Consider the following 17,513-nt stretch of genomic DNA (forward strand, 5'->3'; position numbering starts at 1 on the left):
AGCTAACGGTGCAACACTCTCTAATAAGCATAATTACACAAATTTTGGGGTAAGACAGTCAAGTTTTACTATTTGTCAATGCACATTATCATACATTTTTTTAAAAAAAGTAATATAATATAGCCTAACATTTCTAAATTTGGACTCGCTACAGATGAAAAGATCATTTTAGAGAGGCTGCACTTAAAAAGAAATATTTTAAACCTGGTTATTTTTCAATTAATTATTACTTATTATTATAGCCTAAGTATGTAATATATACTGTGCACACACACACACACACACACACACACATATATATATATATATATACATACATACACACACCCACACCTACAGTATATTGTGAGATTTCCTGCTGTATATACATACAGTATCTCACGAAAGTGAGTACACCCCTCACATTTCAGCAAACATTTTAGTATATCTTCTCAAGGGACAATACTATAGAAATGAAACTTGGATATATTTTAGAGTAGTCATTGTGCTGCTTGTATAGCAGTATGCTGGCAACAAAAGTGAGTACACCTTGAACAAGTGTTGAAGAGTACTATTGTTTAGTTTCTTCAGAAACATTGGGTAACAGGGTACAAAGAACTTTGAACGCAGGGGAAATGAAGGTGGGGAGGTGAAAATGAGAGGAAACATGCTGGGAAACAGCAGGACAATTATTTTACGGTACGTACGGACATTCTCTGAAATGTCTAAATAAACGATCAAGTCGAGAGAAAAAGGGGGACAGATTCTTTTCATAGACATGTGGGCTTTTATTCACGTTATTTGTACGGAGAACAGAAAGAAAGTCCCTGAGTGTTTTGTTCAAGTGAATAAAACGCAGTTAGAAAGAACGAGCAATTCATTACTTTTCCAAGTACATCAGAAAAAGTGTTACACCACAGGTCGCCTAATTTGAACTGTTGAGTCATAAAATGAAAGCGTCTGAGCCTAGCTGTAAAAATAATAATCATAATGATGACCATAAAATAAATACACATTATATGGTGTGTTAATGCAAAGTGCTTTTAAAGTCAAAATACACATTAAATTGACTATTTACTTTTTAAAAACATGCTCCTGGTCTTATGAAGGATTCATCAAAGCAATGTTGTCTTCACTCAGAAGCAAGTCACTTTATGGAAGAAAAATGGGTTGTTTCATAGTTTCTAGTTGGTACTGGACATCTAATTGCAGCTGATATAATTCAAACTAACATTAGTTTATTGAGTAGGACAGTTTCTGAAAACTGCAACAGCTGATCAATCTTCCTTCAAATTCTTTGGCGAAATGAAAACATTTCTGATCGCCTCAACAAGGACTTTACGCAAAATCAGAGCTGTTAGAAGCATTTACAGCTCAAGATGGTCAGCCGTTCTGTTCCTGGATCACGTATTTGTGAGACAGCACAACGTTATTGTAATCAAAGTCCTCATCCAGATGGAACGGAACAACCTCCTCACTTTCATCCTAGAATAAACATTTTACAGGTTAATGAAGAATTTTACAGAGTCTCTGTGAAATGCAACAGAAAATTGCATCTCAGTGTCTGAGTTACTGCCTGAGCTTGACTGCTCTCAGAGAGACGTGTGTACCTGATTCTCAGCGGCACTGGGAGTGTGTGTCCTCTGGTCTGTGAAAGTCGAGGAGATCTCCAGCAGTGTGTGGTGACAGAGCGATGAAGAGGAGACAGCTATCAGATCTTCTTCAATCTCACCTGGTAGTGCACATGTACCTGACAACACACAACAAGACACGCATGAATATTCAGTTTCTTTTACCCAAAGCCATCCATCAGCAGTCATTTACAATCAGTTTCTTCTTTTACAGTCATTATTTACTCACTCTCTCTCATGTTGTTCGAAATTATTTCATTCTTTCTTCCCGTGGAACACAAAAGAAGATATTTTGAAGAATGTTTGTGCTGCCGGCGATTACCATATAATGAAAGTGGATGATGACTGATATTGTCAAGCTCCAATAAAGAAAAACAATACGTCACTGTATGTATGTATGATATTATGAGTCTTCTAAAGCCATTCGGTACATTTTTGAGAGAAATTTTTATATATTATTTGCTAAATTTCATCCCTCCCTTTTCTGCAAAGTGAAATTTACACAAAAACATCAAATAAACCCTGAGACTTTTGGTGTAGACACAAGAAACTTTGATGTTAATGGTTTATTGTGTGCACATGACATTTTTAGGGGAAGATTATTTCATTTTAGAGGTTTCTTGTGCATGATTTTTGTTTTGTTTTTTTTTTATAAAAAAAATGTACATCCGCATAGGGGAAGATTTTTTTTATTTTGACAAGATTTTATTAAATGTAATAAAAAAAATATTTATTTGACAAACGCACACATCAAAGTTTCTTGTGCAAATGTAAAACTAGAAAAACATTTTAAATATACGCAGAAAAACGTTCATGTTTGAGGTATCTCGTGTTCACAAGAAAGTCTGATATTTAAATGTTTAAAAAGTCTCATCGTTGGGGAAGATTTTTTATTTAGACAAGGAGATTTTAAGCAAATAACAAATTAAATGTCGTAAAAATGTTTTTTTTTACACACATCAAAGTTTCTTGTGCAAATTTAAAAGTAGAAAACTTTTTAAATATATGCAAAAAAAAAACGTTCATGTCAGAGGTATCTTGTGCGCACATGAAAGTCTGAACTTTAAATTTTGAAAAAAGTCTCATAGGGGAAGAATCTTTTATTTTTGAGATTTACAAAAGAATTTAAGTTTTGGAAAAAAAAAATCCTTTTACGTTCTACAGAAAAAATAAAGTGTTAAGAGTCTGGAACAACATCAGGATGAGTACATTTTGATTGAACTTACACTTTATGTTAAAAAGGAAGGCTTAATGTGCCAACAAGCTGTTTTTGTCCTGCATCTCTGGATTTTTGCAGTAGCTTATGTGTGAGTGAGAAAGACATAAGGCTTGGCAAGAGCTCGATTGATGCTGATGTTAATTAAACAGCTAATTACTGGCACAGTGAAAGTCATAGTTTCAGCTGCTGGGTGAGGACCAGGCATCTGGGGTGTAGCATGCATTTCTGCGTGTTTGTTTGAGTGTATACAACACCATGTGTGTGTGTGTTTGTGGACTGCACACCTCTAAAGAAACCCCACTCACCCATGGCTTTCAGAACAAGGTGGTCTCAAAAACAAGACCATTAACCAGCTCACTAAGGAAACACAGAAAGAAGCTTCACGCAGCTAATGAATCTGAAGGCTGTTGCTGTGATGCCATGCCGTGAACCTCCCTGACCGGCATGCAGAGGCGTGGTTCATTAAAACCGTAGGTACCCTGTAGCTCTTTTTGAGCTTTGATCCGCTTTGACCAGAACCGCCTTCCCCTCAAACCATTTTAAGATTCATCTGGATGGCCAGGCGAGTCACTGAACCCTGAAGTAAAGACCATTATTACTGTTTAGCACTGTACGTTTCAGAGGTCACGTCAAGGTTATTATAGTTTTGAAAAATTCACTATTTCCTATTTTCTTTAATTTTGCAGTTGGGTTTAGTTACTTTTAATGGGAAATAATGGGAAATAAATCTTTTTTTTTTTTTTTATGTATGCATTATATAGATTCATATTTCATCCCTTGTAACACCACAAATTGTTCTTGTTACACATTTCTAAACAACACAGAAAAACTTTATTTTACAGTGTTCTTGTTACACGTTACATGTATAGCAATAACTATAAATTATGCAAAATTACATGCAACTAACCCTGAACCAAACCCTAACATAAAGTAAGTACATGTAGTTAATTAATATTACTCGGTACTTAAATGCATAATTACCCTGTAACAAGACACCTTAAATAAAGTGTAACCCAACACACTATAGTTATCTTTTATTCTAAATGAATGAGTGTTTTTGACCGAATCCATTTGTTTGAGTGAACGGTTCAATGATTCTCTCATAAAGATGTCACGTGTTTTGTTCCTGAATGAAACAGCATTTTTAAACAAATCAATGTGGTTGACTGAATGATTCAATGATTCACTTATAAAGACAGTCACTTGTTTTGATCCTGAATGTAACAGCATTTTTGAAAAAATCTATTTGGTTGACTGAACGATTTAATGATTCACTCATAAAGACGTCACTTGTTTTGTTCCTGAATAAATCAGCAGCTTTAAACAAAATGATTCAGTCAGTGTATTCATGATTCAAATGATTTACTCATAAAAGGCATTAAAGGTCATCAATGAAAATATGAAACTAAAATAATTTATGTAATTCTATTTAGTTTTCATTCAACTGTAGTGCACTTTTATATCATACAATCATATTTTTTTTTGCCAATTCCCATTTGTATTTTTATTTTGGTTACCAATTTTTCTTTTACTCTTAGTTTTTTCCTTTTCCATCATTTTAGTTCAGTTAGCAAACTTGCAGCAATAAAATGGCAAGAAAGTATTAATCTTAATTTTCAGCGACAAAATTAATATTTAAAAAAAATCTTATTTTACAGTCAAATTTTACAAAGCTATGGCCGGTTATGCAGAACACCAAACGCCCACTACAACCAACGGTACAGCGTCCTGCCGACTTCCAGCAAATGCTTTTTTTTTTCAAAGCCCAGCGAGCAAGGGCACGATTATTCATGCTAATTAAGGTGAAGTTCAGCATGCATCTTTTTGTTATTCAGTGGATAAGACTCTCATTATAAACACGCCACCTAATGACTTTTACATACAGCCTTTCCTCTGAGTTAACACTCTGATCACAGACAAGCTCAACAAAAAACACGGAAGCCCTGCTCTGAAATGTAAGCCTCTCCAATCAAAAGAGGCTTTCTTTCCTACAACTATTTTATTTATTTTTGTATTAAACTGGTCATTGGAGTTTAAATGAGGCTCTCTGGCACTCAAGAAAAGAGCGACTCATTACAAGCCTGCACAGCGAGCGCTAAGCCTCGCCAAGCGAGCGTTTGCCCCCGGCTCTAATGATGAGGGAGCGGTTTAGAATTTGCATGCATTGAATATGTGTAATAAATGGTAATATATTTAAATCAAGCTGTATGACAGCTCTAATTACAAAACATAGCATTCACATGATATCCACTAAACCCTATTAAAGGTAAGGTGAGACCATGCAGTCCTTACATATGCACATGAAAAGAATATTTATGCGAGGATGCCGCACTTAAAATACATCCATACCGGTGATGCCAACATGTCGATGTATATTATGTGAATATTATGTGATTTGTGAAATATGAAAAAGATGACAAGAATTCACACCGATGTGCTTTACATAAGAAAAAAAGTGTAAAAACGTAAATAAAGACTCCAAATGTGCATCTAGGCCACTGTAATCTAGCTAATCTAAACTGACTCGGTGTAAAGTGACATGTTTTTAAATGTTTTTTTTCCGAGTAATAAACACCTGTAGCGTCAACATTTTCCTCTTCGTCCTCCGAATCTCCCAGATAATTATCAAACTGCCAAGGAAAAAAAAAAGACAAAACAGTAATTAAATATACATGTTTACAAACATATATTCTCTTTACACAGAAAAGTTCATTCACAACTAGACATTTACATATTGCTAAGCTAACATCACATTACCCTTATAAGCATAAACATATAGGCCTAGCACACACCTATTAGGTAAAATGGTCTAACAATTGTTTCCAATAAAGTTTGATAGTAGCATGTTGCTAAGCTATAACAACAGTTCAGTGTTAACAGGTTAGCTTAGCATACGTTGATGATCTTAAAAAGGCACAGTACAGATAAATAATATGTCAAATGGTCCTTTTATTTTAGATTAAAGTCTTGATTCAATTGATTCCAAAAAGAGTTTAAAGTTAACATTAGCCTAGCATATTCTAATGATCTTAAACATGCATAGCACAGACAGATATTACGTAAAAGTCCTTTTTACCTAATTGAATTCTTGACTATTTCCAGCACTTTAACGTTAGCATTAGCTTAGCATACTCTAATTACCATAAAAATGCATAGCACAAAAATATATATAAAATAAAAATAGTCCTGTTTTATGAAGTATTGACTCAAGTGACTCCAACAGAGTATAACGTTATCGTTAGCTTTGCATACTCTGAGTTTAAAAATGCATGACACACAAATGTTGTATTTTTTTATTAGACTGAAGTCTTGAGTTTAAAGTTAGCGTTGGCATACTCTAAGGTTAAAATGCGTAACACAAACATTAAGTAAAATAGTTATTTTTTATTAGATTGAACTTTTGACTTTATTCTAATAATTTATAAAAAAAAAAATCTTATCTTATCATAATCTAATGAGCTTATATACACACAAACATTAAGTAAAATAGTTCTGAATGAAATAACAGCCTGTTTATAGGCATCTTGCATGAATTTTCATCATATTGTAAACACATCATACATCATATATAATTCTGGGATTGGATTCTCTGTGGAAGATATATGCAATGCTGCCTTAGAATATATGCAAAAGTGAGTGTTCTTCAAAGGCAGATTTATGTTGCTTTCAACATTAAAATACGGTCTTGGGAAGTAGCTTGTTAGGTTTTGGTTTTGAATGTCCTGACCGTTTACCTTCACAGGTCTGTCTGGAGCAGAGCTTGATGGGCCGCCCAGTCTTCCTCCAACACAACCGCCATCCAACAGCACCTATACAAGCACACAAACTCACTATCTCATTTCCTTTAATGATGCTCTGAAATGACAGCAGCTATGAGAATCGGTGTGATTACAATCAAAACAACATTATAATCAATACGGCTCTTTTTCTCTCCTTGTGGCGGAGAGCTAAGCAATGCATTTTTAGCATTGACTGGCCTGGGATGTTGGCTGATGTGCTTTGCGTTATTGACAGTAACTGGTGCTGTGGCTTGCCAGAGCCCCACTGAGATCAATACGCAAGCCAGGCGGGAGTCTTAAGCACCGTTCACACACACACATACACACACAGACAGACCGATAAGCAAAACACACATTGCAATGAAGCCATTCAATACACTGAGAGGAGAATTCCAAAAGCCTTGAGGAAGAAATACACCAAAAAGAGGGAAAATAAAGAAAAATGGCCAATGCTACATTGCTATAATAATTTCTGAGTGAAATTAAACATGTTGATATGTGGTTGCTAGGTAGTTGCATTCAGAAGAAAAATGAGCGTGCTTACCAGTACAAAAATCCCCACCATAACGCAAGGTTGTTATGCATGGTGGCCAGAGCATTGCTATTGCTAACAGGTTCTGATTGGATTTGAACATTTCTATGAGGCTGCTTATGAGGTTCTATGTTGTTGCTAGGCTGTAAAAATATGAGTGGCACTTAAGCATAGAAAAATCATCATAACTCTAAGTTGTTATGTATGGTTGCCAGAGCGTCGCTATATGATTGCTAATAGATTCTGTTTGATTGCTAATAGATTGTGAATTGTATCCTGTTGCTGTGTCATTGTTAGGCCATTGCATTCTGATAAAAATATGACTGGCGCTCATAGGTTGTTTTGCATAGTTGCCAGAACGTTGCTATACGGTCACTGAATGAATTTTAATGTGCTGATATGTGGTTGCATTCTAAGGAAAATGTGAATGGTACCTTGTTCAGTGTCTATGAAGCCCCTCCTTCCAAAAAGTGTAATGTGAAACCACTTTGAGCGTGTTTCTGAAAAGTCACGCCCCTTACCATAACCTTGAGTTTCAACACACTACTAGCGCAACTCAACTAGGCCTTTTTTTGAGTATGCCTCAAGACTACAATCAAGGCGTTTCAGGGAGTTCAGAAACAGTGCTGGACAGTGAAGGACCTGTGTGTGTGTGTGTTAAAGCAGAAGACTTTGACTGAAGAGAAGGAGAGGTCTGCCTGAACCTCTCCCAGTAAAGACTGACGGTTCGAGCGGTTTGAATCTATAAGGCGGTGACCTCTTCCTGATCAGCGGTCGGTGAGCAGCGATTCGCCTGTCCCATCCTTCGGTATACGCTCTCCTCCATCTCTGTCACTCCATCCTCTCTTTGTCGCTCTCGGCTGCTGTCCATCGCTCTGTCTTCATGTCCTCTAGGAGCAGTCAAACGCGTATCCCTCACGTTCTCTGCAATGGGAAACGACAGTGAAGACCACAGGCGAAGGATTTACGGACGTATCCGAGGAAAGAAGATGTATGTGGAGTTCAGTATGCTCACCTGGGGTCAGGTGTGTGAAGGTGGACAGGAACTGCTCATACGTTTGCTCCGGGGAGTTGCAGAACTGCTCCAGAGCTTCAGTCATGGCTTGGTCATGGTTGTCCACAACTGAGCCATTAACTAAACCTGGCATCCTGTCAAACCTATCCACATTGAGAAAAGAAACAGAGAAAGAGATATTAAAAGAGATGTTTGTTTACACCATGCAGACCTTGAAGAAACCCAGAGAGCCTGAACCAAGCCAAATGAAAAGGAAGTATTGGTATAAAAACCTAAGAAAAAAAGAATGATGAAGGGATTCTGCTAGGCTGCACTTTTTTACAGGTCACTTATCATCGGCGATATGCATTATAGCTGCATTAGCCCTGATTGGAATAAAATTATCATTTTGAAGTTCAGCTTAATTACAATCAATGACGGCTGGGGAGGGGGGCGGGCAGTGATTGCCGTGACATTAAAATATAATGAAGAATGGCGTGATAATCGTCAGAAACTACGAGCTGTCGCCGTGTCATTCATCACGAACACGCCCCAGGGAGAGCCTTCTTCAGGTGGCACAACATTAGCAGGGACAGAAACAGGTGCTACACTAGAGTCTAATTACTCTCCTCTATCAATAATACAGCGCAAGTCCTGGCTTCAGGCGTCAGCTGCACTGCCGGTCCACCTATTCCTTCTCTCTTGGAATACATCCATACTATTTCTGCAATTTACAGTATATAGGGCCAGATTTACTAACAGCTTGTGCCAGCACAAATCCTCTTTTGGCGTTAAAAAACTAAAGGATTTACTAAAGACACGCAGTGAAAAAATAGCGCTGAAAAGGCGTGGGCAGAGTTATTTTTGCGGCTGACCTTTTTGCATATGCATTTGTAGGAGATTCTCTTTAGGTGCTCTTTCGTCAATTTACTGGTGTTTGCGCCATTATTTACCTGCAAAAAAAAGCACGTCTTAAACCAGATGCTAACTGTTGGATTGCGTTGGTTATTATGTAACTGATCTGAGAGCATCTGTGTTCTTTGATTTGTATGTCATCAGTAGATCACGCCAGAGACAATTTATATAGAGACATGCCACTTCCTCAATCCTTAATACAACTATATAGGGAAAACCCGTAACGCCAAAGATGGCGGTTGTCTGGACACGCCCCGCCCCTCCCGCTGGAAAGCCAATCGTCTGCTTTTAACAGTCAAGCCGGGAAACATTTAAGCCTATCGTCTGGTTCCACTGACGCATGCGCACAGTTGAGGTTTGCGACAGCGCAAAATACGAAAAGGCGGCAGATTTGATATGCAGTGTATGTGTGAGTTGTGTAAATATCAGACATCAGAAGTCTCACGCAGATTGATAGCGGCTCCCTGATGCCCGCAAATTAGCTCAAATCTCCCGGAATCTAGAGCAAGCGAGCAAGAGCTCGCACATACTGTACTGGGCTTCAAACTGTGTAGCGCGCGCACGAGAGAGAGGGAGAGAACCCTTGCGCATGCGTAGTAAAAGTATAACCTGTGGGGAAAAAGACGTTTTAAACCTTATTTTGGGGCAAAGTCATCAAACTTTTTCAGCGATTTTTATCATATTTTACTGCTGTTTCTATACATGCAGTTTTTATGTCCCGGTGACCAGTGAAACTGCAGTTCTGACTCTCTTCCCATTCATTTAGATAGGAGCCTGGTCTTGTTAGTCCGAAATAGCTGCCCGGAGGCGATATTTTTTTTCACAGGATGGTAGGGGAAGACTCATGAATATTCATTAGGGAACTCATCCCTGATTGGTCTTAACCATAGACTGTAAAAAATGGTCTTAACCCCAGTGACTGGTAGGTTTAGGGGCGGGGTTAGGGGGTAGGTCATCAGACCAATCAGGGATGAGTTCCCTAATGAATATTCATGAGTGTTCCCCTACCATCCTGTGAAAAAAAATATCGCTGCCCGGAGGCGTTGCCAAGATGGCGGCAATTATCCAAGTGGCATGACTTGCCTAAAAGGACTTTGATCACGCGCAGAACTTTCCACTCCCATCGGCACTGTTTTGGAATTCTGCTCTCACGCTAATCTGCCCTGTTTAGTATATCTGGCCCACAGACTGTTAGTTCTGCATGCATGGAATACCCAGATTTGCTAAAAAGTGCAGTATAGGAAGTGTGCGAAGTCCTGGATACCACAATGTACTGCATTTAATTAGACCTTCCATTTCAGTCATATCAGCTTAATTTTATAACCACCTAAAACAAGGTTAAAATGTGTATCATTGCATGCATACTATTTTTAAAGAATAATACAGTATACCAATGTTGTTTTTGGTAACTAAAACTAAATTGTTTATGTTTATTGAAATAAAGCTGAAATATAAATATTAGATGAAAAACTTTAAATCAGAAAGGTTGTATTCGCAACAAACTGACATAAAACAGGTTTGAGTTGAAGTACTTAGGTTAGAATAGCTACTAAAACTGAAATAAATATAAACGAATGCTAGATTCTCCTGGAAATTAGTTTTTGCAGGGTTGCATGTCTGATATCAAATCATTGCATTCGGACCAAATTCAATGATTGGACGAACATTTTGTGGTCCTACGCCTTCCGCAGACGATATATATATATAAACATATAAATACATTTAGACCACTTAACTTAGTGATTGCTATAATAAAAAAAAAATCTGGAACAAATCACCTACCCTGCTTTAAAGGATTTGAACAAATTGATTCTTTAAAATGAATCGGACACCAAACAAGAAACTAAATGCTATATTATAATTAATGAGGTCTGAAAGTGATATCTTCGTTCATTATAATGCAAGCATTGTAGTTTTGTTGTGTTGTGTTGCGTTTCAGTCTCCCTTCCGACTCTTTGTGACAGAGCTGGCAAACAACAGCATTTATTTGCCTGCTCCGTATGCAAATCCGCTACAGGACTCAACAGGTTTTTTTTACAGCATCTGTAAGTGTGAACACCGGCATGTAAGTGCACTTGAGCAGGAGAATAAAGCTCTCCTATGCGCTTGGAGACACCGGAGGAATTCTTTATGTGTGTGTTGCGCCTCAGGGGAGTCGCTCAGCCTCCTCTTCATGGCCCTGCTCTTCAGACACAGGTGCTCCGCTGTTTGTGTTTTTCAGTGTTCTTCCAGGCACTCGTGGTTACGGGTCTTTGTTTTTGCACTCTCGCACACACACACACACACATTTCTCGGCCTCCAAAACAAACACGCAACTGCACGAGGGCTCGCGCAAACGAGCACAGCCCCCTGAAACACAAAAACATTATGCTAATGAGACCGGCACAGCTGTTCCCTTCTTCTCCCTCTCTCTCTCTTTCTTTCAACACCAGTCGCCTAATTTCTTTCATTCCTTTAAAGAGCCGCCAAGCAGAAACAGTTAATGCAAATATAAGCCTGCGGGAAATAAGGAGTATTTTTACAAATCCGAGCTACCCCTCCTGCCAAAATGTGATGTGTGACTCACGCATTCTGTATTTGGTGTAATGAGAGTGAATCATTCTGCTCCTCACTGAACCTGATTGCACACAGACCACTCAGAAACACAGAGGAGACTATTTCAACAGCACATTACATAGAGACGGGCAACACTGTCACAGATGCAATTATGAAGAGTGTGATTTTGGTGTTGAATGCAGGTCATAAAAGAACTCGAAATCTGTCTGATGGCACAGGAAAATCTGTGCAACGTGACGCAATCTCAGCCAATAAAAGATATTTGGACACTTTACAATTCGAGTGCACTAATATGCATTAATTCATGCTTAACTAATGCACAGATAATCACATGTTAATGTATGACTCATGAGGAACTAAACCATTTATTAATGATTACTGCATCAGCAACTAATAAAGAGTCTATATGATTGATAGATTAAGTAATATATGAATTGCTATTGACTAAATAATTCCTTAACACAGGGGTCTTCAATGTTTATCAGGACAAGGACCCCTTAACACAGTATTAAAGGGTAGGCAATTTGTTTTATAAACACTTTTTGTGAAACTGGTTTAAACTTTTGATCACGTCCTCAAACTCAGATTTATGCGTTTCTATGTGAACACTATCAACGGGGAAATGAATTTGTAGCAGTCAGGTTGTGCAAGTAGAGCTCTGTTAGTTGTTTATGTTCATTATTTTTGTAATGTTATGTGCTTTGAGACATGAGGTAATTTAACACTGTCTCTTGTGACGCTTTGCACAAACTGCTGTGCGTTCATGTGTTTTGAAGGATGTGTGGCTTTGGAGACACTCTGAAGGGAGGGTGGGATCTCATGCTTTCAAAGCTAACTTGCTATTGCTAGCCACTCTGCAATTGCCTACGTCACCTTTAACTAATAGTGTAAATGAATGCGTTAATTACCACAATTGGTCAAAACTATGTACTTCAACTTTCAGTTGTCTGCTTTAATTAATCATTAGCTAATGATTTGCTAATTGCAAATTTGGCACATGACTATTAACTAATAGGGGATTATCACGCTTCCGGGTTTCATGGGCGGGATTTGTCAACTTTGTGCATGTCCACTTCCGACGCAGTTCAACAATGGCTGAAACGAAGGCTAGATGTCACTGCTCTGTTCCACTTTGTAAATCTAACCAACAACGCTAACCCTACTTAAGTTCTCATGGATTCCCGACTGAATTGAGTATAAGGAAGAAGTGGAATAAAGCGGTGCGCCGGGATTAAGGTCCAAACTTTAAAATAAAACAAGGTAGCACGTTTGTTTGTAGCCGGCACTTTAGTGAATCAGACTAATTTACCAGGGATGCCGTATAAATAAACTTAGTGTAGTCCGTCATCAGTTTGCCAGAGTGATCGGTGATTCAACGGAAGTGGCAGTGCACAAAGATCACTGAATGCGGAAGTACTACGTATCAGCGTGATAATCCCCTATTGTTAAGTAATATGCCATTATGGTTATGGGTTTTGACATCCCCTCTAAAGGTCAGTAGGGCAGTTGCACAGTGAATGTAATGTCACAGAATGTGTTTGAAGGATGGGTAAGTTGGGAAGCACACAAATATCAGCACACCAGAATCTGAACTACTGACAGCTACACCGTAATTAAACTGGACATGACCATTATCGCGTCATGCCACAACAGCTGTCTACACTGGACGTCACCACTGCAAGTCCATTTGTCCTTCGTAACAGAAGTAGAGCAACAGCTTGTAGTACATCAGAAATAGAATATGGCATCAGTTTACTGTGGGGGTTTTGTTGTGTTGTGTGGCGTCGCACCACATCCACTTATTATAATGGGTTCTATTGTCTTTGTCCGATCTAGACAGTGTTATGAAATAGCAGTGCCTGGCTGCATGTTCTCAGTGTTCTGCCTTTAAATCCTAGACCTCAAGATTAACCTGACATATTCCTGCACCATGAACAACAAGGTACTGGATGCGGCAGTTCATCTGGCACAGAGGAATCCGGTTGTAGAAGGGTGGAAATTGAAATGCATGGCTTAGTGTGGAATGATGTCAAAACCAAAATGACATAATACTTAATTAGTTTATGTGCCTCAACAAGAAAAGTCGTTACATTAGAATACCTTTGCAAATCATTAGCTAATGATTAATTAATGCAGATGACTGGAAGTTGAAATACATGGCTTCTTCGACCCATTGCGGTAACTAACACATTTATTTTTTATGCTATTAGTTAATAATATACGTTATTTAGGAATTAACATATTATGACACATTTAATTAATAACAATTCATATATTACTTAATCTATTAATCATATAGAATCGTTATTAATTGCTGATGCAGTAATCATTAATAAATGGTTTAGTTCTTCATGAGCCATGCATTAACAAGTGATTATCTGTGCATTAGTTAAGCATGAATTAAGGCATATTAGTTCATGCAAATTGTAAAATTTACTGGTATTTGATGTTTAATTGAGTTATTTGACTTACCATGATGTGAGTTATAACTTAACAATGTTTTGATTTATTGTTAAACATGAGTTATAAGGGAGCAAAATGTATATAAATAATTAATATTATTATTATTATAACAAGTGCCAATCACGCTAGTGTCACCATGGTAAGTGTACATTTTGGAAGATGAAAGTTACATCTGGGAGATCCATACTTACGCAACTCAGCTGATTTGCAAACTGCCAAGTAAATTATCATCAACTGAACTGTAAAACACAAACATAAAGTCCATATTAATACAGAAGCCAATAATACACTGAGTTTGTACTTGTTTTCATTCAAACTTGTGCGAGTTGTGTTCAAACACCTGTTGTTAGCAGCAGTTACAGGCAGTTAACCTCAAGATGAGCCAGTCAACCTTCACAAACACAGAACCTCTGCCACTGTCACTAAACCATTTGCTTTAATATCTCAAATAAAAGTTAGCAGCACCAAACAGCTCCCAGATTTCGGAGTGCATTGACCAGGAGGTAAGAAATATATACATATTATGAGGATGATTGAATATTGTTAAGACTAGAGATATAGCCTATGGAATATTTAGAATGTGGTATTCTGGTGCCATCGAGTAACGTTAACGTTAGAATTCAAATAAGCACGTAGGTTAATGACGGGTTTTTATAATATAATTATTAAAGTATGTCGTGATTTAAAATATTGTTATCTTCAACTTGTTGTATCACTTGTGTTGACAGCCAGCGCTTGCTTAACGTAACGTTCCTTGTTTAATAAATAAAACATCTCTAATTTGATTACCTAAAGCCATTAAAACGAATCTAAAAAGTGTAAAAAGGAAAAACGCTGCTAGCTGTTAGAAGACAGAAGGAGAAAAGGAGAGAGGAAAGCTTATAAAAAATATCTCAGACGTACCGTTTAAATGTAGAACGAGAACCGCCAGTTTCGCATTGGATGCTGGGTAATGTAGTCTTTTTATTACAAGCTTAACGCGATTATCTAAGAAAAACGGTAATAAGGAAAACTACAACTTGCTTCCTGTGGGAATGTTTCTGTTATTATGGAAACAGGGAAAGGGTTATATGGTTCCGCATTTTTTTCATACTTTGATTTTTTTTTTTTTTTGTTAATTGCATACTACTCTTACTAATAGGAGGAGTATTATGCTGGTATGCTATTCAGAATTCATCCTTACGATCTGTGCAATTGACCTGAATTTTATTATGTAATATTTTATTTAGCAATAAAAATAATGTTGTTGTTTTTTATTATATTTTACAGAGCTCACTGCAAAAAGATGTCATTAGAGCCAATAACTGCTGTGAACTGTGCCAGCCTTGTGCAACCAGGCTTCTCCTTACTAGAGCTGGAGGGTGATGTTTACCTCTTTGGTCAAAAGGGCTGGCCGAAACGCTCATGTCCAACTGGTGTATTTGGTGTCCGCATAAAAAATGGAGAACTTAAGCTGCGAGCCATTTCATTTTCAAACAACTCTTGTTATCTCCCTCCCCTCCGATGTCCTGCGGTAGCTCATTTTGAGCCTTGTGATGGCAGCCCTGAATGTTACCTCATTCATGGTGGCCGAACTCCTAACAACGAACTGTCTTCAAGTCTCTACATGTTGAGTGTAGACAGTAGAGGATCTAATCGTAAAGTCACATTGCAATGTCAAGAAAAAGAGCTGGTTGGAGACGTCCCTAGCGCTCGATACGGCCACACCCTCAGCGTGATCCATAGCCGAGGGAAGACCGCCTGCGTTCTGTTTGGCGGCAGGTCCTATATGCCCCCCACCGAAAGGACCACAGAGAACTGGAACAGTGTGGTGGACTGTCCACCTCAAGTCTTTCTTATTGACCTAGAGTTTGGTTGCAGTTCAGCCCACACCCTCCCCGAGCTCACAGATGGGCAGTCATTTCACGTAGCTCTAGCGAGAGAGGACTGTGTCTACTTTCTGGGCGGTCACATCCTCAGCTCTGATTGCCGACCACCTCGCTTGATCCGCCTACGTGTGGAGCTTCTCCTAGGAAGCCCTGTCATCACCTGTAATGTTCTTCAAGAAGGTCTCTCCATCACCAGTGCCATAACCTCTCCCGTTGGCTATCATGAGTACATTATTTTAGGCGGGTACCAGTCTGAGACTCAAAAGCGCATGGAGTGCACCTACATTGGCCTGGATGATGTCGGAGTCCACATGGAGCCACGCGAACCTCCGCAGTGGACCAGTGAAATAAGCCACAGCCGTACTTGGTTTGGTGGCAGCCTGGGCAAAGGAAGTGCCTTGTTTGCAGTCCCATCAGAAGGAAACCCAACCCCACCAGAAGCCTACCATTTCTACCAGGTAAACTTCCAGAAGGAACCAGATGGAGAAGCATCAACTCAGGGATGCAGCCAGGAGTCCACTGACTTTGAGGACTCTGCACCTTTGGAAGACTCCGAGGAGCTCTACTTTGGCCGAGAGCCTCACGAGCTGGAGTTTAGCAGCGATGGAGAGGGTGCCACTTACAATGAGGAAGATGAGGAGGATGAATCTCAGACAGGCTATTGGATCAAGTGCTGCCTCTCCTGTCAGGTGGACCCCAACACCTGGGAGCCCTACTACTCTACTGAGCTCACCCGACCTGCCATGATCTACTGCTCCAGGGGTGAAGGTGGACATTGGGTCCATGCCCAGTGCATGGAGCTCCCTGAAAACCTTTTGCTTCGCCTCTCTCAAGGCAATAGCAAGTATTTCTGTCTGGATCACGGAGGCCTGCCCAAGCAGGAGATGACTCCACCACGCCAGATGTTGCCATTGAAGAGAGTCCAAATGAAGATGACCCATCGCAAGGCTCCAGTCTCACTGAAAATGACCCCAGCTAAGAAGAGTTTTCTGCGAAGACTTTTTGACTGAAATGTTGTTGTTCTGTTCTGTTATATATCATGATATAATATCATTTTACATTGTTGTTGAAGCTTATTTTGTTGTTCATTTTAAGAATATAAATAGATTTTTATATTAACAAAAATTGGAGAAGTGTATTTTTCATACTGATAAAAACAACAGAAATGAATGGTTAAATCAATGAAAATGCTTATGGCAGTATTAAATGCATTTTTTTTACAGATCTTGTTTATTATTACTAAGCTGATTGTTGCTTTTTTAAATGTGGGGGAAAATTGTAGAGTATGATTTTCTGCTTTAATAAAGATAATTATGGAGAGATTATATTTTAACCTCATGTTTTGCTTATAATTATAATATATGCACATATTATGCAAACACATTAGATAAGTCAATAACGTGTGTGTGTGTGTATATATATATATATATATATATATATACACACACACACACATTCAAGAACATATATACAGTATATATATATATATATATATATACATACATGTTCTTGACTTATCTAATGTGTGTTTGTATATATTTATATTCACATTCAAGAACATACATACATGCATTATA

General features: G+C 38.3%; 2 protein-coding genes across 4 annotated transcripts; one reads left to right on the forward strand and one right to left on the reverse strand.

Moving 5' to 3' along the window:
- Positions 1-1,237: 1,237 nt before the first annotated feature.
- On the reverse strand, positions 1,238-15,026 carry iftap (intraflagellar transport associated protein). 3 transcript variants are annotated; one of them, XM_056239256.1, is made up of 8 exons: positions 14,972-15,016; positions 14,260-14,307; positions 8,156-8,298; positions 7,898-8,064; positions 6,564-6,638; positions 5,405-5,459; positions 1,590-1,729; positions 1,238-1,464 (listed from the first exon to the last, which is right to left on the reverse strand). In XM_056239256.1, the coding sequence occupies exons 3-8, from the start codon at positions 8,286-8,288 to the stop codon at positions 1,363-1,365; spliced, it is 672 nt and encodes a 223-aa protein (XP_056095231.1). In that variant the 5' UTR covers positions 8,289-8,298; positions 14,260-14,307; positions 14,972-15,016; the 3' UTR covers positions 1,238-1,362. The 3 variants fall into 3 exon arrangements, with proteins under 3 accessions (XP_056095231.1, XP_056095230.1, XP_056095232.1); XM_056239255.1 differs by lacking the exon at positions 14,972-15,016 and adding an exon at positions 14,409-14,547; XM_056239257.1 differs by lacking the exon at positions 14,260-14,307 and having other exon boundaries at positions 14,972-15,026.
- On the forward strand, positions 14,448-17,261 carry rag2 (recombination activating gene 2). The gene is made up of 2 exons (XM_056239254.1): positions 14,448-14,571; positions 15,338-17,261. The coding sequence occupies exon 2, from the start codon at positions 15,354-15,356 to the stop codon at positions 16,944-16,946; it is 1,593 nt and encodes a 530-aa protein (XP_056095229.1). The 5' UTR covers positions 14,448-14,571; positions 15,338-15,353; the 3' UTR covers positions 16,947-17,261.
- Positions 17,262-17,513: the final 252 nt, after the last annotated feature.

This window comes from Rhinichthys klamathensis, unplaced genomic scaffold, assembly GCF_029890125.1.
Source record: "Rhinichthys klamathensis goyatoka isolate OS25496 unplaced genomic scaffold, OSU_Roscu_1.1 h1tg000557l_1, whole genome shotgun sequence".
Lineage (NCBI taxonomy): Eukaryota > Metazoa > Chordata > Actinopteri > Cypriniformes > Leuciscidae > Rhinichthys > Rhinichthys klamathensis.

Coding starts and splice junctions, on each gene's coding strand:
- rag2 (XM_056239254.1), top strand. CDS start 15,354: ATGTCATTAGAGCCAATAACTGCTGTGAACTGTGCCAGCCTTGTGCAA.
- iftap (XM_056239257.1), bottom strand. CDS start 8,288: ATGCCAGGTTTAGTTAATGGCTCAGTTGTGGACAACCATGACCAAGCC. Junction 1,730..5,404: donor GGAAAATGTTGACGCTACAG/GTGTTTATTACT, acceptor GTGTGTTGTCAG/GTACATGTGCACTACCAGGT. Junction 1,465..1,589: donor CCAGTGCCGCTGAGAATCAG/GTACACACGTCT, acceptor TGTTTATTCTAG/GATGAAAGTGAGGAGGTTGT.